The sequence below is a fragment of the Ascaphus truei genome, chromosome 2 (assembly GCF_040206685.1).
Source record: "Ascaphus truei isolate aAscTru1 chromosome 2, aAscTru1.hap1, whole genome shotgun sequence".
NCBI classification, from domain to species: domain Eukaryota; kingdom Metazoa; phylum Chordata; class Amphibia; order Anura; family Ascaphidae; genus Ascaphus; species Ascaphus truei.
In genome coordinates, this window is record NC_134484.1 from 375198395 (window position 1) to 375219537 (window position 21143).

A 21143-nucleotide genomic window follows, 5' to 3' on the forward strand; every position below is an offset into this window, starting at 1 on the left:
GGGGCAGGACGTCAGTCTTTTCACTCCCAAGGGGATTTCCCTTCATGCAGCCAGGTTCTGCAGCTGGTACTGGGGCTCGGTGAAATCGCTCCTGCTTCCTGGCCGATATGAAGCTGCTCCTGTACCTCGGCAGGTGTATCCTCTGCACAGAGGTTAAAACGCAGCTTGCTGGGGTGCCCTCAGCGTGCCGCGATGCCGCTCTGTCGCGGGACGCTGTGTAATGACGTCACTGTCTACACAGCAGTGGTGGATTCAATAGGGAAGTTTGAACAGTCTTACAAAGTCTCTCACAAGTGTCCAAAACAGCACACAGGATGAAATAAAAACAGGACAGGCCAATACATAGACAAAGGCCAATGTAAGCAGATATAAGGCAATAGAATGTTACATCCAACTAGTTTCGTAGAATTAACTACTTCTTCAGGGAAGCGATTTCACCGAGCCCCAGTACCAGCTGCAGAACCTGGCTGCATGAAGGGAAATCCCCTTGGGAGTGAAAAGACTGACGTCCTGCCCCAGAATCAACTGAGCTGCAGCAGCAGAGGGAAGCAAGCACCCGATTCTACAGTTAACAGCTGCCGAGTGGTAAACAGTGTGATACACACTACATGCCTTTTACCAACTTTTTTCATGTACGCAGATATATTACCCCCTTTTTAATTCTATAATATATTGTTGAATTTGCTTCACTATTTGGCGTTGTGCGCTGTTTTCTTTTGTTTCCATTCTAATGTATGTGACTTTTTTTCTTTTCATTATTGTTTGAGACCTTCAGTACTGGGGAGAACTAATTCACATTGCTGCAAGGGTGGTTTCATCATCTCATTTAATAATGGCCATTTTTTTTTCCTTTGCTAGGGCGAAAGAGGATTACCGGGTCTTGCAGGGGTGCCCGGAAGCAAGGGATACTCAGGTGTAAAAGGCCCCAAGGTAACATTGCTACATTTGTTTAATTGGTATTGCTAGTACTTGTAATATTATTTCATTTATCTGATTTCCAAATTAATTGTTTTGTTGTATTTTTTTCTCTCCAGGGAATCAGAGGTGTCAGAGGAGACCAGGTATGTGCTTTTCTAAAGTGTCTTCTATTACTGCCCTGTTTTGGGGATGACTCAGTAACTGAGCACAGGGATTAGGAGGGACTCGAGAGGAAAAATGTACAAGGGTGCGCAAACATTTGTTGCTGTGCCCCCCTGCCTGCTCTCCTCCGTTCTTATGCCTCCCCCCCCCCCTCCCACCTCGGTGCGGTGTAAAATAATGCCGCAGGGTCACATGATGTCACGTCATTTGACCCACTGAGTCATTTGATGTCCCGTTGCCATGGCAATGCAGCGTTGACGCTGTGGGGTCATGTGACGTCACATGACCCCTTGGCGTCATTTGGTGCATGTTGCCATGGTGATGCGTCCTGAAGCCTGCTGAATCCCGGTAAATTGAGTTGCAGAGGCCTACCACGGTCCCCCAGCATGGAATTTATATGCCTTGGCAAAGAGTGCAGGACCTCTGCAACCGCCCGCGACCCCAAAAAAAAAAATCTCGCTCCACCTAGTTTGTGCATCCCTGCTGTAGTATGTTGTGATTCACATTTCTTCCTATGTCTAGAGCTTCCCCAGTGGTAACACACTCATGGATATTTATTTTGAATATTCACCGCATTTGCTATTTCTTTACAAAGACGCATAAGGAATCAGGATAAGCATGTTTGTATTGACAACCAAGCCTTTGAAGGCTCACTTAACAGAAAGCTTATCAAGTGGAAAATTATTTTGATACTTTAATAATAGTTTGCATTATAATTTATGATCTTTTTTTTTTTTAAGCAAAATCAGTAAAGTCCACTGATAACAGCCTTAGAGGTTTGACACAATTTCCACTTCTCCCGACATAGATTCTTTACCAAAATAGATTATGATACTACATTTTCAAGGAGTGAACTACAGTATCATACAGTGCAGTGATTCACATTGGCAGATATATTCCTTGCCGAGATCTGAAAGCCTCATTCCGCCAAGACAACAATGTACAGGCATACCCCGCTTTAAGGACACTCACTTTAAGTACACTCGCGAGTAAGTACATATCGCCCAATAGGCAAACGGCAGTTCACGCATGCGCCTGTCATCACGTCCTGAACAGCAATACCTGTACCGAAGCTGTGCGCAAGTGGGGAGACTATAGAGCCTGTTACAAATGCGTTATTTACATCAGTTAAGCACGTATATAACGATTGCAGTACAGCACATGCATCGATAAGTGGGGAAAAGGTAGTGCTTCACTTTAAGTACATTTTCGCTTTACATACATGCTCCGGTCCCATTGCGTACGTTAATGCGGGGTATGCCTGTACATCTAATCCTAACCATAAAATTCACTTCTGAAACTTTTGCTTAGAGAGCTCAATGTAAGTGGAAGGTGTCCTCAATGTTTTAACTGCCGCTTAAGTTACAGTTCTCTGTATGAAGTTTGGAAAGTGGCAGAGTTGATTTGGTTATGGGGTCAGAAGCCCTTCTGCTTGTGCTTTCTGCTTTCTGAAATGTAGCTTCTTGCAAGTTATGACATCTCTCAATAGATCAGGTGCATAGGTCTAGCTACATCAACCTCTGGTAAGCCAAAAATGTTGTATTATCGGCGCAAAAATTGTGCCATTTTTATGGTGCAATACTGTATATCAATGTTGCACTGCTACTAATACAGCATTTTTTGCAGCGGCCAATTAAAAATATAGGAACCACTATCAAATTACAAAATACTGCAGTTTTAGTCATGTTGATGCCATATAATATATATTGGAACCGCGGTAACGCCAATAAATACAGCGGCTTTTTTATCACCTACTCCAGGTTGGCATTAGCCCCATCTTGCCTATGTCTATAATGGCCAATATAGATATCCTATACATATAAGAGTACATATTAACCCCTTAGTAGCCTAAGTGGCCAGCTAGTCATATGTTTCCATGACTAGCTGACCACTAAGGGCTACAAAGGGGTTCATATTAACATTAAACTATACTACCTAGCCCCTTGGCTACCTCAATGGCTAGTAAAGCGTTGCTATGCAATGTGGCTAATAGAGAGCTGAGAGTTCCTAGGTAGCCACAGTGACAAACAATGTGTTTATGTTTTAAATGTATTCTTTTATTTTTATTGTTACATTTTGTTGGTGTTTATTTTTAAATGCCAACATCTCTATTAGCCAAATAGCCAAATCTGGCCAATAGGGCAATTGCCCATTGTCTTGAGGGAGTGGTTAGGGTTGTAGGGGGGGGGGGGAGGATGGGTGATGGAGGTAGCTGCCCCGGAGTGGGCTGTTTGGCCTCTGGTGAGGAGGTAGGGGTTAACTCATTGTTTGCCTTAGCGATTAGTATAGTATTGCATGGCAATGCTTTACTAGCCACCAAGATAGCCGGGAGTTGGGGAGGGGGGGAGGGGGGAGTTAGTGTGGTTTGATTGTGTATTAATCCCTTCAATATCTGGGGTATACCTTGGTAGTCACAAGCATGAGAGGGGTTAATGTTATTTCTACCATAGGGTTCTGAAATAATAGGTATTACAAAAGGCTATGGTAGAAATATTAGTTGTGTGATTGTGATGCGGGAATGAATGCCTTATTAACGGTTGCATTAATTCCCACATCGCGGCTACAGGTAAAATATTGTAGCCGTTAAACTATTACCGCAATCTTGATGACCGGTTATAAAATTGCGGTATAAGACCAGATATTTTTAGGATTAACTCTGTTTTAACTGAGTTCGATGTATCTAGTTCTTTATAAATGTTGCTGCTTTGAGCCTCCAAGAGCTCCCAAGTCTTGTATTCAAGTGTTCAGTTAATAGAAGACTTGTGAGATCACAAGACCTCATGCACCATTACTGTACCACCATAAAGCATTTTTACGTTGGTCCATTAAAGAATATCACTATAATCTACATGGTTAAGGTTATATGGATTGGTGTTGATTAGTCAATGGTAATTTACAATGGCAAACATATAAAAGTTAATCTATAAAACTAGATTAACACCATGTTAAGGACAATCTGGACCAATTTTGTGTCTCTTTTCCCTATTTACTTAAAAACCTCAGACCCGACTTTAAAAAATATGTTTTAGCTCAGCAAAGTCATTTCCTAGCTTTCTAAGTTGGGCTTCTGCCAAATTCAGGGCGGTCGTTGGGTCTTTTCTTTACTGTCCCAATGCTATGTCCAGCAACAGTTCCACAATACAACTCAAGAGCTATAACTATTACAGATCAACCCCGTTATAACGCGAATCCGCTTATAACGCAATGCAAGCGCGGCTCCCAATTTTTGTATTTATGAATACTTTACAACATGATTATTGGCGTCTTAAATACTTTATTGTAAAATGCATACAATTGTACATTATTTCTAACGCGGTCCGCTTACTGTATAGCGCGATGTGATTCTTTGGACCCCAAGCACAGTGTTATTAGGGGGTTGAGCTGTACTTTCCTCCTTGCAGCATTTATCAGGGGAGTTCCACTGATATACAGATATAGACAACGTTATGGTAACCTGTGGTGCATCCCTTGAGTGAAATGGCACAATTGCCCCTTCACCTTCCAGCTCACAGCTGATTCAAAACAATGGCTGCTTCTCCCACTGGCTCGCTGTGTATGTTGCGCTGCAGTGCCCCACAAGTTATAATAATGTTGGTTACATCTGTAAACAAAAACACATTGAAGCATGTGTGCTTCTGTGTTTACATGTGAGTACGCATGTGCAAAATCTGTGTACAGTATTTATTACTATGTAGACTATGGAGGTTATGCATTTAACTATGATAATGCTGATCAGAGCACTATTCCATACCAACTCCCAGTGACTTCAATGGGGGTTTCCATGCGATAGTGCCCCAGTCTGCACTTTTGCAGTTTAATAAATAACCCACTATGTGTACCGTGTGAACCTCAGTGTGTGTGTATATATTTATTTTTTTTGTTTATTTTTACCTATTTTAACCTGTATTTATAACCTTAGAATGAAAATGGTGAGCCTGGGGTGGATGGAGTACCTGGAGAGCTGGTACGTACATGACTTTATCGTAAGTATATTGCACTTTTTTAATCATGTTTTTAGTCTGCTCCCCAATAATAGATGCCTGGCTATTCTTTCTTTCTCATCAATTTATTTTAGGGAAATGATGGGCTTCCAGGTAGCAAAGGAGAAGCAGGGGACATAGGAGAAGCAGTAAGGCACTGTGTGTGTGTGTGTGTGTGTGTGTGTGTGTGTGTGTGTGTGTGTGTGTGTGTGTGTGTGTGTGTGTGTGTGTGTGTGTGTGTGTGTGTGTGTGTGTGTGTGTGTGTGTGTGTGTGTGTGTGTGTGTGTGTGTGTGTGTGTGTGTGTGCTATCCTGAATGTGGTAAAATAATTCTCATTTAGTTTTCAAAAGGTTTCTTGTACACATAAAAATACATCAAGTGGAAGTGTCATTATAGATTCAAATTAAAGGAGAAGTGTCGTTCAGCAAATACAAAAAATACTGTAGTGGTAATTACGCAATCGTACATGTGTTTTGCTTGAGCTTTGTGTTACATTGAGGGCCTGTAAGGTTCCCTTGACATATTTTTATCAGAACGCATCATACCCACAAACATATATGTCCACTATTTTACCAGGAAAGAATGCATTGAGAGTTACCACTCGGTTTCAAGTCTGGGTGTCTGGATATTATCGATGCAGTATAATTGGTACAAATATCTGTCATCCTGATAAAACTTTGACTCATGTTATTTATAGGGTAGTACAGGGTCAAGAGGAATCCCAGGTGACCGTGGCAGTAAAGGTCTTCGAGGTGATGCTGTAAGTTATTACCAGCAATTATTTCATATGTGTGTTTATTCAGCGTCCGGTCACATTACATTAACTACTCAATTACCTAAAAATGAATGAACATTATTTTGTACTAATCGCCACCACATTTGCAGGTGATCAGCTGTGTGCAGTTGTACTGTAGCTGCATTGGTCCTAGACAAAATGAAGTTACAGTATGTTGCAGGAAGTAACTACTGTATATTCTTTATAACAAGATTTATTTTCTTCTTATGGTATTACAGTACTACAGTAATTGAACTTGTTTTATACTAATAGCCTACAAAATCTCTTGAGTTTCTATTCCTTTTTGTGGGGATGGTAAAAAAACAATTACCTTCCTCCCTTTCTGTAGGATATTCTGCTCTTGCTAACTTAACTAATGATAAAACAAAGCTTTTATGTGAACGACAAATACATTAAAAAAAATCAATACGGCTGCTGAATATTTGGAGAGCACTTTACATCACTGTTTATTTCTCAACATTTACTGTATTTGTAGCATTTGCATCAAAATCTCTTTTTTTCCTGATGTAATCATTGTGCTGGAAGTCCCAATGCAAGGGTGTCAAACAAAGGCATGTTGGGTACCTAATAAAATGTTTCCCCTGAGCTTCATATCTATGGTTTGTAACAGTGGGAAGTTCAACTTCTTCAGGGCCTTGTTGCCACCCGAGAAGCTGAGAACCAGTGCTCCCGCCATTGGTTTGTGCACGTTCCCGCCACACAAGTGTCAATTTAGGACCATATTTTGTTTTACAGGGCGACCCTGGAATTGATAACAATATTGATGGTCCAAAGGGCTTAAAAGGAGAACCAGGGTTTGAGGTGATTATCCTTCCTTCTATTATATATTCCCTCTCTCATTATGTTCTTACTGTAAACACATTGCACATCACATTTTTATATTAAACTGTCTTCTCACTCATAGAAAATACAGAGCAAAATGTATACTACAGATAACATTTTGCTGCAATGAGCTGCAGCCAGTTTCCAAATATTGTAACGATAATGAGCCGTCCCAATCAGTTTACAGTAAATCAGTGTATCTTCAGTGTACAGAATGTGCTTGTCAGCAAGGCAAACATTTTAATGAACTCAAAAACCACGGGGGCTCTTTGTAAATTATATGCATGAGTACTTTCAACTTGTTTATCTACAAAGCAGACCGGAAATAACTACTATTATTTTCCACTGAAGTTAGTAGTTAATGTCAGTATATCACAAAGAAAACACAAACTAGAAAAGGACAGTCTGTAATAAAAAGGAATGTCATCTATTGATTCAGCACATACTGTACTGTAAGCATATATCTTGTTCATTTTAAATATTTGTAGGACTATTTATAGTGCAAGGGGTTATTAGTGAACCAATATGGAAGCCCAAATCTTTTTTCACATTTAATCAATATGGTTCCATATTTATTATTGGATGTGCAAGGATACTTGGAGTACTATGCACCACATATACTGTAAGAAACGGTTTCTTCCATTTGATGAAACTTTGCACTGAAAAATAGAACAATGCTTCAAACCTGCATTGCTTTAGGACAAAGCTCCTATATGTGTATCGTTGAGTTCAACTCAAAATTGCCAGTTACCCCTTCGATGCTAAGGGGACCAGGAACGCTTTGCAAGGAAATACATTGCTGGCCTTTCTAAAGTAATGGGGTTAAAAGATTGACTTTGCTCTTTTTTTGCAGGGAGAACCTGGGCAGGATGGACCTTCAGGACTACCTGGCTCTAGAGGAACTGGGGTAAGGTTCAAGAGTACATGCATCTTACAAACTAAAGTATGGCACACACACCCGGCTTGATGGCGGTTCCATCGGTGCCCGTGTACCTATCTCCGTGCTTACAGAGGCCATTGCGCTCTTCCCCACAACAATAAAGCCGATTGTCAGGGACGAGCGTGGGGTCTCTGTACGTGTCCTTTACCTTGTCCGGCAGCATCGCCCGGCATATCTTCCTACAGCTTCCTGTTTTCATGGCGTTTGCGACGTCCAATGGTGCCGTGTTGCCTTGACAACATGATGTCACGCGGCATTACGTTGCCATGACAACATAATGCCGCATGGCCCTGCAACGTTACATGACACCACAACGTCATGATGCTGAGTCTGCTGAGGAGGAAATGCCGCGCCGGACAAGGTAAGAGGCCCCGCGAAAGCCCCACGTACCGGGCCCGAAAAATTCCCAGCAAGCCCTGATGGCAATATGGGAAGTGTTTCTTCTTATCTGCTACCTATTATAAAGATATTTATAATCATGAGACAAAACTCACCCCATGTGCTGAACTTTTTACATACTTTGTGTTAATTTATGTAACAAACTTGACTCTGCTTCAAGTCACTTTCTGTGGCAAAACGTGGTACCAGGCAACTGCATTGCCATTAACGGCTGGTGTTTTCTGACTGCCATGCAAAAAACTGCAAATTCAGGAGCTTGCATGTTGTATTTTGTGCTTATGAACTGAAATTTTAAATACTTTTGCATTTGATATCCTAAAATCTCATAGAACAATTCCAAGTGTTCAGTACCTCATTTTATGTTAGATTGCTTTTGTAAGGCCACCTCTGAATGCTAGAAAGTACAGTGTGAAATGTTAGCAAGGAGGGAGTGTACCACAGTGTCACTGTCTCTGTGCAGCATCCATGCACACAGAAGACAAACATAGAATAGGTTAATGATAGGGATAGAACTTGTGTGTCTGCTGTGTTGTTTACTAGTTATTCCATGGGTGTGAAGCCCCCAGGAGTAAGATAATGAAGATTAGCGGCCCATGTGCAGAAAGAGAAAAGGAGTTAGCTGGAATGGTTGAAAATATTGTTGATACCTCGACTGAGAGATCTAGAAATATTTGGTAGATGAGGGCATCCCATCAGATGTATAAAGTCCTCATATGGGATTTTATCACTACGAAGCAAATATTTTGACTTTTAATGGAGAGGATAACCTGGTTTTATAGCTGTATCATTCTACACAATCATAACACGTTTTTCTTATAGTTTTGATGGCGTTTCTATGTGTGCTTGATTTATACAACAGTGGGGGTATTGTATTGTATTTACCACTGTACTTCAATGACTGTTACTAATCCCAAACCTTGCTTTCTTTCAGCGATTACGGGGTCTGAGAGGAGTTCCAGGCCCACAGGTATACTTTGTTACATTGCTCATGTGAACGACAGTATTTGTCAAAGATTTCCTGATGCCTAACCGTTGCAATACCAGTGGAAAAATAACCCATATTGATACATTAAATATATTGATACATTAAAAACATTCTTTTCAAATGGATTTATTTTCCTTGAGAAATCTGGTTTTGTGAAAGAACATACATTACCCTGCTAGAGTTGGAACAGAATTAGGTCTTTATTCATTGGCCATAAATAGTGCTTACCAATAAGGGCTCCTCAGTGATTCTTCAAGAGAACGGCCATTCATAAGTACCGATGCATAAGCATCTCTTTAGAAGAAACAGGTCTTCATCTATTAAGTAATAAAATGACCAGCTTGTTAGAAGAAAATGATATCATCCTGCTCCAAAGCAACATCCACTGCTTCATCTATCAAACTAGTATATATGCACCAATGTTCCAGTTCAGTTCTATCCTAATAATTATAAAAAAGGAGCTGAACAAATGTATGCTGATGTTATCAGTAAGCGTTATCAGTAAGAGCACTCATTTAAAATTGCATTTGTGTGCAGGGAATAACAGGAGATCCTGGGGACACTGGTGATCAAGGAGAGCACGGAATTAGAGGACCTCAGGTACATTTAAGATTACGATGTATATTCATGCTAAGATAATGAAAACAAATATGTGATCCTGTTCAAACTGAATTTTTACCTAAGTATCATATAAATGGGTGGCCAGTTATACAGTAAGTATCACTGTAAATGTTTTCCACAATAAAACTCACCACTAAATCTACTGACATTAACTGTTTTCTTTTAAAGGATTTCCACTGCATTGGGGAACTATGGTTTCTATCTCCTCTCCCAGAATCCCCAGCTTGTTTCATCCTAACTGTTTATTAGGGCTCACAGTCTCACTTACAAGTGAGGGCAGTAACGTGATTCAAATATTCTAAATGCTATTGTATGGTATGATTGTATTCTTCCATGTTATTCTCTTGCAAACAGCAAACAAAACAATATCCCGCATGCGTGTTTCATTAAATATATCCGTTCTGTAGTATTAGATAATACTTACTACCTTTTTTTATTTTAAAATTCAACTCAATGCTTTGTTTAATGAGTTGTAATATAATGAGTATCCTTTGATCTGTAAAGCATGGTTTTAGCCACCTCCCCAGCAATGCAAGATCATTGTAACACTTTCCTGTTTGTGATACTGTGTTGCCAGAATTTCCAGCAGTTTGAGCTGTAAACTTTAGCAATAGGTAATGTTACCTTAGTAATATAAGAATACAGTGTAGCTGCTGAGGTACACTAAAGGATTAATTTCAAACTGAAAGGCGGCCATTTAGTGAACCCTGGGAAGTAGGATTTGGCTGATCGATCACGGGAGACCGAATCGATCGGCAGCTTAGGTATTTAGTTTTCAATAAAGGTAATCAAAGGCTGCATATATGAAAAAAAAACCACACACACACACACATATATATATATATATATATATATATATATATATATATATATATATATATATATATATATATATGTATATATGTATATATATATATATATATATATATATTTTTTTTTTTTTTAAGCTTCTTGGTTTGCCTCCTTAACAGAAAACATAATAAATTAAGGGCTAACTAATTGTACATCTGTACTGATGTTTTTAAAGAAGGACAATGCATTTTTTGTTAGATTTATTTCCAGTAATTGTCAAGCTATTCATTCACTCCATCACTGCCACAGGGTCATTCACTGGCATAAAGGAATTAAGCCTAGCCCACAGCCAATACATATGGTGTAACTTTGACCTGATAAAGAGTCATGCAGTTATCTCAATCGTAAAATGCAAGGGTGTGAGAATTACAATTCCTGACGGTTTTCTCACGACACAAGGCCTCAGTAAAAGCTAAATGTGTCTGAGTTTGAAACAATTAAATAACTATTTTGGCAGCATTACATGGAGTTGGTGGACTCCCAAGAAAATACTTGATAGACACCCATTGCTGTACTATGTAAGAAAATAAAAGTTGCATTTGTTTCACAAACCAAAACACATTTACTTTTAAAAGTGTAAGAATTTATACTCAATTTTATTGGATTATTTTATATTTACTATTAATTCCCATTCCAGAGATCCCCCTTTCAGTTTATACTGTAGCACACTGGAATTTTATATACGAATATCTTCATTTTCTTGAGGCGGTTATAAAACCTCCATTCAATATATACGGTGAAGCCGAACGCAGTGCTAGAAATGAGTTTGACTTCATTCAAATCAATGAATAGGCATCTCAGAGAGAGATTACAGGAGAAAAGGATCTTATAAAGCATAGTTAAGACTTAAATGGCAATGTATCAATCTCAGAAATTTGTGTTTGCCCTTAAACTAAAGCTAAGGGCCAGATGCCCTAAGCTATGTTAAATCAGGGCAGATAACATCAGGTCCCTAAATAGTTAATATAATGCAACATTAGCACATTTGTGTGCGACTTCAGAGAATTTGACAAAGCTTGGCAGGTCTTCTTGAATTAATTAGCACCGACACATTCATTGATCCTCTTGGCAAATTTTGACTTTCTTTTAACCAGACACAATAAGGTTACAAGGGAAACAAATAACACTATACAAAGTACAGCAAAAGCTCATGAGCGTATCTGCTGTTTTCTAGATATCCCTCAAACCTGCTTAATGTCACAATATAAATGGTTACACTGCAGACAAGGATTCTGGGTATTGACATGAAAATAAGCACACTGAGTATCTCACCTTTAGCTTCCTATCCATTTCACATGAGGTCCCTGCTGTATTACGCAGCTTGTACACGGTAAGCCTGGGGCAAGTAAGTATTTTCATAAAAATATATTCACAAAGAGAACTGTGAAACCTTATCTATTCCATTTTAGAATCACTCACAGATTTTTATGTGATTAATGACTTCACTAGTTTTGCACTAGAATTCAATTTGTGGAAGTCCAAAACCCTCATACTCCACTGGTTTGTATCCTTGAAAAGGAACATATTTCATGCCACAGCTCTTCCTTATTATATAGTAAGCAACAGTGATTAAATATATGGGAATATATGCAATCGCCACTGAATAAGTCCCCGTTTATACTTGCGGCGCGCGATGCAGAAACAAACAAATTAATGACAATGAAGGCGCACATGGTGCGCGACCGACTGCGCGATCCTCTGCAAATTTGTCTTTGCCGTGCGATGGAGGGGTCACGTGCACGGTTCCGACAATGTGGGCGAACCGCTCATGGTCACGCCTCTCTGTCACCTTAACATCTCCACAAGCACAGTGCACATTCGTGCAAGTAACAGGCGTGTGCCATGTGCATGCGCTCCGTCGCTCGCATGCGGTAAGTATAATCTTAGTTTTACAAGAACACTACATTTTTTCTTGACTTGGTAGTTGCAGTTCACCATGAAGAATGTTATGAATGTTTATTTATCTATTTTATAATATGCATTGTCACTTGAAATGATTGAACCATGATACAGTATGACTGTCATTTGTCTAATATGCAGATAGTTGCTAATATAGTCGCTATGTCATCTAGTGAATAATAGATCTGTTAAATGTCCCGTCTTTCGATTTGATGCAATGCACATTTTTTCTGAAAATACTTGGGCTCATTACCAGAACGCGGGGGGAAGGAAACGAGAGGGGTTTTTACAAAGATAAAAAATATGATGACATGGAAGATGATAAACAGGAGAATTACTGTAAGTGCACAAAAAATGTCAGAAAGACTAATGATATTTGTATTTCTTTTGGAAAGAACCCCAACAGATCAAAAATATTTTACTGTCTTTCAACTTCCATTATACAGTACACAGGAAGAATAAAACACACTTTCACAACCATTAAGTGTATTGGAACTGTACTATACTGTATGTCTCCTATGTTTCCAAATGTAAGAAATCAAAGAACTGTATATTCACCAAAAATGACTAAAGCTTATTAACTGTAGACAAAAACTCTGAATACAAATACCTTCTCAGCCAGGAATCTGTCTGAAAGGTTTGAAAATCATAATCCATTTGAAAGTCATAATCCATAATGTTTCTTATTTGGCAAACATGCAATGCTTTTTTATTTGCTCATTACTTGCATTCCACATAAAAACACAAGTGATAACAAAACAATAAAGGACAGTTCTACTGAGAAAACAAATATACTGTAACATTTAAGAGCAATAACAAATTATTTAAAATGGAGTATTATAATACAGTACAGTATATCTAAATTTAGCATAGGTTGAACTTGATGCGTGAACTTGATGGACATACTGTATGTCTTTTTTCAACCTCATCTACTATGTAACTAAATACCCAGCTCCAAGAATATAAATAATACAAATATACTTCCAAAGACAATAAAGTAATGTTAAGTTTGACCCCTTAAATAGCAAAAGCGCTCTAATGGACGTTACTGAAAATGACATAGAAATGATATGCAAATTAAGCATCACCATAACCGCTTATTCACTAAAGTCTGTTAAGGTTAACGTGAGGACTTAATGCTGTGTTTTTGAAGTTATAACTAAACTTGGTGTTGCTTATATCCATACACTGGCATGCAGCATTGGCACTGTCTGGATGCAGTAACGCCACAGTTAGGCATATTTTATATAACGTACTCTAGCTGTTATTTCATGCCATTATTCCCCTATTCTCATACTATCCACTTCAGCAAACACCCTATTTTGGGGTCTGGATAAGAGTAAAGCCAAGACTTGCATAACGTCATGTTATTATAACATAATGCAATGTTATGCGACACTAACGCCACGTTCAGCCTATGCAAATAAGATGTAGTGCAGATGTTGTTTTTGCATATAATTTGCTTTGAAGATACAGTAGCATGTCAACTCAGGGACCTTCATGTATTTTCTTGTTTTGGGTAACGCCATTTCCTGCTTTATTGGAGCTTTGTGGATTTAGCGCAGGGGTGGGCAACTCTAGTCCTCAAAAGCTACCAAACAGGTCAAGTTTTCAGGATATCCCTGCTTCAACACAAGCTTAATCAGTGGCTCAGTCTTCGACTGACATATACAGCCACCTGTGCTGAAGCAGGGAGAGTCTCAAAAGCTGATCTTTTCGTGGCCCTTGAGGACTCAACTTTCCCACCCTTGGTTTAGCCCTTAGCGGAGTAACTTTTACTTTTTCAAATATTTATGCACCTAACATTGGTCAAAAATAATTGATTGAGGAAACGCTAGTACAACTTCATGCTTTTAACAGAAGGTCTTCTCATTTTGGGAGGAGATTTTAATATCTCATTAAAAGCCACTTTAAATAGCTCACCAGGAGATCTTCCTTAAGCCAAAAACAAATCAAAGCTATCAGTAAGACCTTATCATCCTTCCATTTAAAGCTGCAGTTCATGCAATATCCTGCATGTGTGTTTTTTTAATAAATCAGTTCTGTAGTAAGAAAAAATACTTTTAGCATTTTCTGTTTAAAAAAAAACAACTTTGAAAGACCAATTTTCTTGTATTCTATTTTAACAAGCATGCTTGTTCCTAAAGCAACGATTTACATTCCCCATATTTAAAGATGTCGCCAAACTTTGTCGATCAATAGACGGAGAACGAATTGACCGGCAGCTATGCATTTTTTTTTAGGTAATTAGAGATTGCCCACATGAAACTATTGAAGTAAAAAAATAAATTAAAAAAAAAAAAATGACTGAACCTCAGCTTTAATATATCCCTGGAAAACATTAAATTACTCAACAAAGAATTACATTTTTTTTTCTAATCCAAATGATATATACATCAGCAAATACTTTATCGATCAATGTAACTAACATAAGATTATTAATTCATGCATTGGATCCATCACATGGCCAGACCATGAACACAGAGCTAAACCTCGTATGACATACATTTACAGAGTTTTCAGATTTGTTGATAGTAGAGATTTAATTCATTTTTTACTAAAAAAATAAGAGTGAAACTTCTTTGTCAAACAGTTTTTACTTTAACATCTCTCCTGGTAAATCTCCAGATAATCTGTGGAAAAGCACATGATATAAAGGGCCACTCAAAGCGAGTGGTATAAAGATGTGATCACAACTATATGCCACTCGCTATGAGTGATCAATTTTTTTTGCCATTTTGTACTAATCCATGTGGTGTGTCCATCTGTTCTGTGTATATTACTGTTAACACTGTAGCCGGGGTCACTGACCCTACATACAGTATTTATATTATGACTTCCATGACATACATACTTATGCTGGGATACTGTCTCTTTTTCCCCCCCTCAGAATCGATCACTAAAAGCACACACTGTGTCACTGTTTAACCGAAACCAGGGAAAGGTCCTTTAAACCACTGCTCATGTTCTAGGTCTGTTTCACTACTAAATGGAGATGGTAAAATCGGTGCAAAACGTTTTTCAAATAGTTTGAAACATTTGCTGCCAAATTAAACCAAGCTCTGTAGGTTTTGGTCTTCCCAATTGTCATTGTTATTATTTAAGCCCCACAAATGAATGTCATATTTCAATGGTACAATGACAGTCAAAATAAATTATGGATGAAGATGAGGTAATTGGCATGTAGACCAATAGATTTGGATTGAATTTGTTAGAAAGATAAATCCCATAGCAGAACATCTATATAACCCTCCATTAATAAAAGGGTGCTCAACTCCAGTCCTCAAGCCCCCCTTCCCCCTATTCCCCCCCCCCCCCCCCCCCGGTCAGGTTTTCAGGATATCCCAGCTTTAGCATAGGTGGCTCAATCAGTCAAAGACTGAGCATAATGTGCTAAAGCAGGGATATCCTGGAAACCTGACCTGTTGGAGGGGGGCTTGAAGGCTGGAGTTAAGCATTAATAAATACAGAAAAATGTGACCTCTTTCCATTCTCCTTTCACGCCCCTTTTTGGAAATCCTAATTTCCACCAGGTTTCTGAAATAATTATTATTCTAAATAGAAATAGGCAGGAATAATTGCAATACAGACATTTATTGATAATCTCAGGCACTATGAATATTTTAAAGAGAGGTATAATTTCGCTGGTTCCATGGAGTGGGAATATGTTTACTGTAGATTTCTAAACTTCAGATTTTTTTATTTTTTAAGCCGAGGCAGAAAATGCTGTTTGAGCCAATCTTTTTAGTATTACGTTCAACAGGCCACATCTTGTATGTATAAATTACTTACTGAGAAAAGAAAGAATTGCCGGCGCCAAATCAGTCCTTTAAATAATAATAACTCCGAATAAAAACCAAACCGTCTCTTGAAAAGCCCCAAAAGTGTCCTTGAACAGATAAGTAGTGAAGGAGTCGACGAACGGCTCACACCAAATGGTAGTGCAATATGTAAAAAAGAGAAGAAAACAAACAGATAATGGTGCAGTACGCCAAAAAAGTTGACATTAAAACATTAAAAACTCACACATGACAAACATAACACACAATAACAGACAGACACTAGCAAGGCTATAATCCTAACAAAAAGCTATTTATTAACATAAAAATACTGGGTTCCGGAGGATACAGCACTTAAGTCCAGAGGGGTCAAATTGAAACCCTACTTACAGGACAGTGGATGGTAAAAGCAGTAAAGCTGAAAACCGCTCAGGTGCTCTTCTCTGATGATAACTGGAGCTCCCTTAGGGATTGCCTATGTTTCAGATTTATACTGGAGAAATTGCAGACAGAGAGGTATAACAATAGCATGTTCTTGTATAGCGCTGCTAGTTATACGCAGTGCGTTACAGAGACATTTTGCAGGCACAGGTCCCTGCCCTGTGGAGCTTACAATCTATGTTTTTGATGCATGAGGCACAGGGAGATAAAGTGACTTGCCCAAGGTCACAAGGAGCCGACACTGGGAATTGAACCAGGCTCCCCTGCAACAATCTCAGGGTCAATCAGTGTCGTTACTCACTGAGCCACTCCTTCTCTGAACCCTATTTGATGGGATTGTCCACTGGTTCTGGAATAAAGTGGCTGAAACAATTACATCTTTTACAGAAATAAACATACCTATGGATCCATTAAATTGTACAGAAGAATACCCACCTAATTGATTTTAGATGAGTGCAGCAGCATACACAATTGCAGTTTTAATGAAGCAATCTAAGGCTGCGCTTATACAGCCGGCGACGAAACCGATGACGTCACCCGTAGCCGTCGCCATTGCGATAGTTGTAATTAAGTTAAAGGCGACGTCGCTGGCTGCAAGGCCAGTGACGTCACAAAAGGGGAGGGCAGAGGCACGGAGAAGCTCCCGATTGGCCGCAAGGGGAGGCCGTCGCCGAAAAAAATCAAATATCAGTGACTACCAGATTTCTGGTAGCACTGTCGCTCCGTCGCTTTGTCGCCGTCACGTGCAGTATAAGCGCACGCGACGGCGACAATGCACTTCTTTTGCCGCACCGTGCTGTCGCCGGCACTATAAGCGCGTACTAACTGGAAAGCAAGAGTTTGAGAAGTATAACATATGGCGTCGGGTGAGTTGATATAGAGCCATGTAGGATCGAAACGTTGCTGTTTGTATTTTTATAGTATTGGATGCATTAAATGTATACCTTTTATACTAAGGGCGGGTGTGGGAGATTTGTTGGATTTTTGGAGCCTGGTCTCCTTGGTATAAATCTGTGGACAGTGATAATAATAATAATACTAAATGCTAAAGATTCAACTGAACCAATAATGGTTTAGGAATATTAGTGCATATTTGCTTAATTGACCTTTCTCCCATTTGGTTATATATCCTATTTTACTCCATCATACTTTTAATTTGATCTATTTCAAAAATACATTTGTTTTCATCTTGCAGTATAATCGATGGAATATTTTGCTGTTTGAGCCATTAAAAATACTGTAACTCCATCTTATCTAACCAAAACCTATATTTTAGTCCTTTCTTTACCCATCCCCCACTGCATATTGTTTCAAATATTTCAAATTGTGATAAGTTCACAATAAAGAATGTACGAACAAAAATGTGTGTGATCTTAAACAATAGTTTAGCTTCTAGTTCCCACAGTGTGAGAGAGGTCAAATGTGTTTTAGTAGCGTTGTGCATCTCAGAAGAAGCCACTTTATCTCTCTATTACATTTCTGTGCCATAGTTAAATTAATAAGCCTTTCCAGGCAAATATATACTGCATTATATTGGAGTTACGTGACATAATATTGGCATGTATCATTCTCTTTGTGAGATGTTTTCCACTGTTACTAATATAATAAAAACAAGTCTTATTAGAGAAAACCTGTCTCACTAATGATCTGCATCAAACAGAAGAAACTTAAAATGAGTTAGATTCTAACATTTGATGGAGGTGCAAGCTGCAAGACCCCATTATTTAAGCCTCTGAGCTGAGTAAGGATTGTCAACAATACGTGTGGTCAATGTTTTGAAGGCACCTTTGGCGCACATAAAGAAAAATAAAATTAAAAAGGGGGGAAATAATTGACGAAAAATGGCAATTAGAGATCAAGGCCCTGACATCCAGGTTTATGCTGCATGCAATATTCAAAAATGGTATCTTCTTTCAGCTGTCTGCACTGTCAGAAGTTGTCAGACTCGGTCTAAGATTGGCTGGCCATGCCGTGCAGTTGTTAGCATATTGGAGGGAAATCATTTCATTTGTATGTCTCCTTAATGAAAACATAACATAAAACTGCAGATGTTTTATAGCAGAAAAAACGTTGACAGATTAAAGAAGCAAAGAGGTCATTGAACGTAGTGAGTTAAGCAAACAACAGGGAATATGTTATCATCTTTCTTCCACTACTCCTCCAGCCTCACAGATGAAGAGAAGTTCAGTAAATGCTTAAGGGGCAGCCAACACACTCCAGGGCCCTTAAGCTTTTCAACGAGCTTGGTTGAGATATATAAATTACTAGGAAGTCAAATATGTCCCCAAGACACATGGTAAAAGCATTTCCCATTTGCACCCCATTGCTATCGGAGACTGCAAACTAGGTGCTAAAAACTCCAGTAGTTTATAGTATTCATCCTTTCTTATTCCTGTATCCTCTAGTCCAGCTAGACTCAGGAACAATGCCAAACCTCTATCTGATGATCAAAACCGGTTACCACGCATTTCCCCAGCACAATATTACAATACTGAAGCTGCAGTAGATGAGATACTGGAGCCAGGTTTGCTGACATACGACCCCTTCTTTTTAAATGCAAGCTCAAACAGTGGCAGGTCTAGGGTTCCTTGTTTGGGGTCGGGGCATTGCTCATTGCGTGTGGGGCAAACTTCAGCATGTTACACTTCTTTCTTATTCTTGACCCTTAAAAGGAAAATTATATGAAAACCTGTAACAAACAATGTTTTTTTTAGAACATGCTTCAACTCCTTTGTTAAGGGGCTAATGTAAAGCCTAAATCACCTTGTGTTGGATTTCCAGTCTTCCTGGCGACAAAAGGGTTAAATGCTATAAGAAATCACCTAGGAGGACAGCTATATCCCTTTAATCATGCACTCTGCAAGCTGATAGTTAGCCTATTTTCTATACGACATGACCTTAAAAACAGCTTCTTTACTTGAATAGTACTGTACAGGCAGTCCTCGTTTTACAACGCTTCGCTTTACAACAAATGGCTTATCCAACGCTATGCAATGCATACCTATATTCATTTTTATAACACCAAAACGGCTTATCCAAAGCTCTTATGACGCTTTGCAACGTTGTTTATGTGTATAGAATATATATATATTCTATAATATTATATTATACTATCTAATATATTATATTATATTTGATGTTATATTATATATATAATACAGTATATACACTATATCATTTATGTGTGTGCTGCGTATCTTATTGCCTGCATAAAATATGTGGTGTATTTTAGTGTTAAAAATGCCTTCACGAACGGAACCTTTTATTTAAACAGTGTTCCTATGGGAAAATGTGTTTCACTTTAAGACCTTTCGCTATCAAACGCCATTTTGAGTAACGCATGGTGTCGGATAACCGAGGACTGCCTGTATAATGAAAAGTGTAATGCTGAATGGTTAAACAGATGCCAATCCAGCCAGACTTATACTAAGTTGCAATAGCAACAATTGCACATGTGGTAAAGACCCCTATTACCAGCACTAGGAGGATAAAGCAACATATGTTTCTCAAGTGACAGCAACAGTGCTCTAAACTAGCTAAATGTAACACATTGGCTTTTAGTGGCAAAGCAATTACATGTGCAACTTCTGATGAAGTCATCTAAAACCTGACACGGAATTCGCCCTTAACTTGAGCTTCACTGATGAATGGTAAAGATGGGTTTTAGACACACATGCTGTATGGTGCTTTACAAAATAAAAAACAAAGTAATATGACATAGGGATATCTTTCACGTCCCTAATTAGGAGGCAGCATTCACGATGTCATTTCTAACACAGATTATTTTATGGTGTAAATAACTTTTTTTTAAAACCTTCACATACAGTATCTCTCAAAAGTCACAAACATTTGTGAGACTTGCCTAAAATTCTAAAGAACTGACACTATTTAACCCTTAGGCTACCTTATGACGTACCCTGTATTTCATGAGGGCTGGCACACGCCCTCATAACTGGGACTGGGTACGTCGTGCTATTTTTGCTCATTTACTAGGGGAGCTCCATCAGAGGAGTAAACAGAAATGTAACAGCAGTGGAGCCCATCCCCTCCCCCCCCACACTCCCCTACCCCCACTTCTATTCAAATCACTGGGATAATAGTCACAGCAATGTGATCGCTACCCTGAGTGATAACGTCGATGCCATCCCGGAAGATCAGCATTATTTACTGCAGCAAAAAGGTTCAAGTACAAAGTAAGAACATTTCAAGTGAAATATTGACTGGATGCTACTTTTTTTTAGGGGAATTGTAACTTTACGGGTTTGTTGATTATTAATTTAATTGGCAAAATTTAGCGCTTTTGAGAAAATCTCTTGCAATGCAAATGTCTGATATTGAATCTTCCTACCTTCTAGGGTCCATTTTTGTACGAAATATTTCATTTATCTCTAGAACCGGTGTTAAATTTAGGTAATAAATTTCAGAATAATATAGAATTGTATTATCATATAGTTACACATACAATGGGTTATGTTGCAGTAGCTTGTTTTATTCTTCTCAATATGAACATAAAGGGCTGGTGGGAAAGTTCTTGGTGATCTGACTCTGA

General features: G+C 38.7%; 1 protein-coding gene across 1 annotated transcript in view; it reads left to right on the forward strand.

Annotated features, from left to right (window-relative positions):
- The window catches only part of LOC142488254 (collagen alpha-6(VI) chain-like), a 148534-nt gene that overhangs the window by 87015 nt on the left and 40376 nt on the right, over positions 1 to 21143 (forward strand). The window contains exons 17-25 of the mRNA XM_075588627.1: positions 859 to 930; positions 1035 to 1061; positions 5000 to 5044; positions 5156 to 5209; positions 5758 to 5820; positions 6592 to 6657; positions 7532 to 7585; positions 8949 to 8984; positions 9540 to 9602. Of these exons, the coding sequence (XP_075444742.1) occupies positions 859 to 930; positions 1035 to 1061; positions 5000 to 5044; positions 5156 to 5209; positions 5758 to 5820; positions 6592 to 6657; positions 7532 to 7585; positions 8949 to 8984; positions 9540 to 9602 (480 nt within the window). The remainder of the gene's footprint in view (positions 1 to 858; positions 931 to 1034; positions 1062 to 4999; positions 5045 to 5155; positions 5210 to 5757; positions 5821 to 6591; positions 6658 to 7531; positions 7586 to 8948; positions 8985 to 9539; positions 9603 to 21143) is intronic.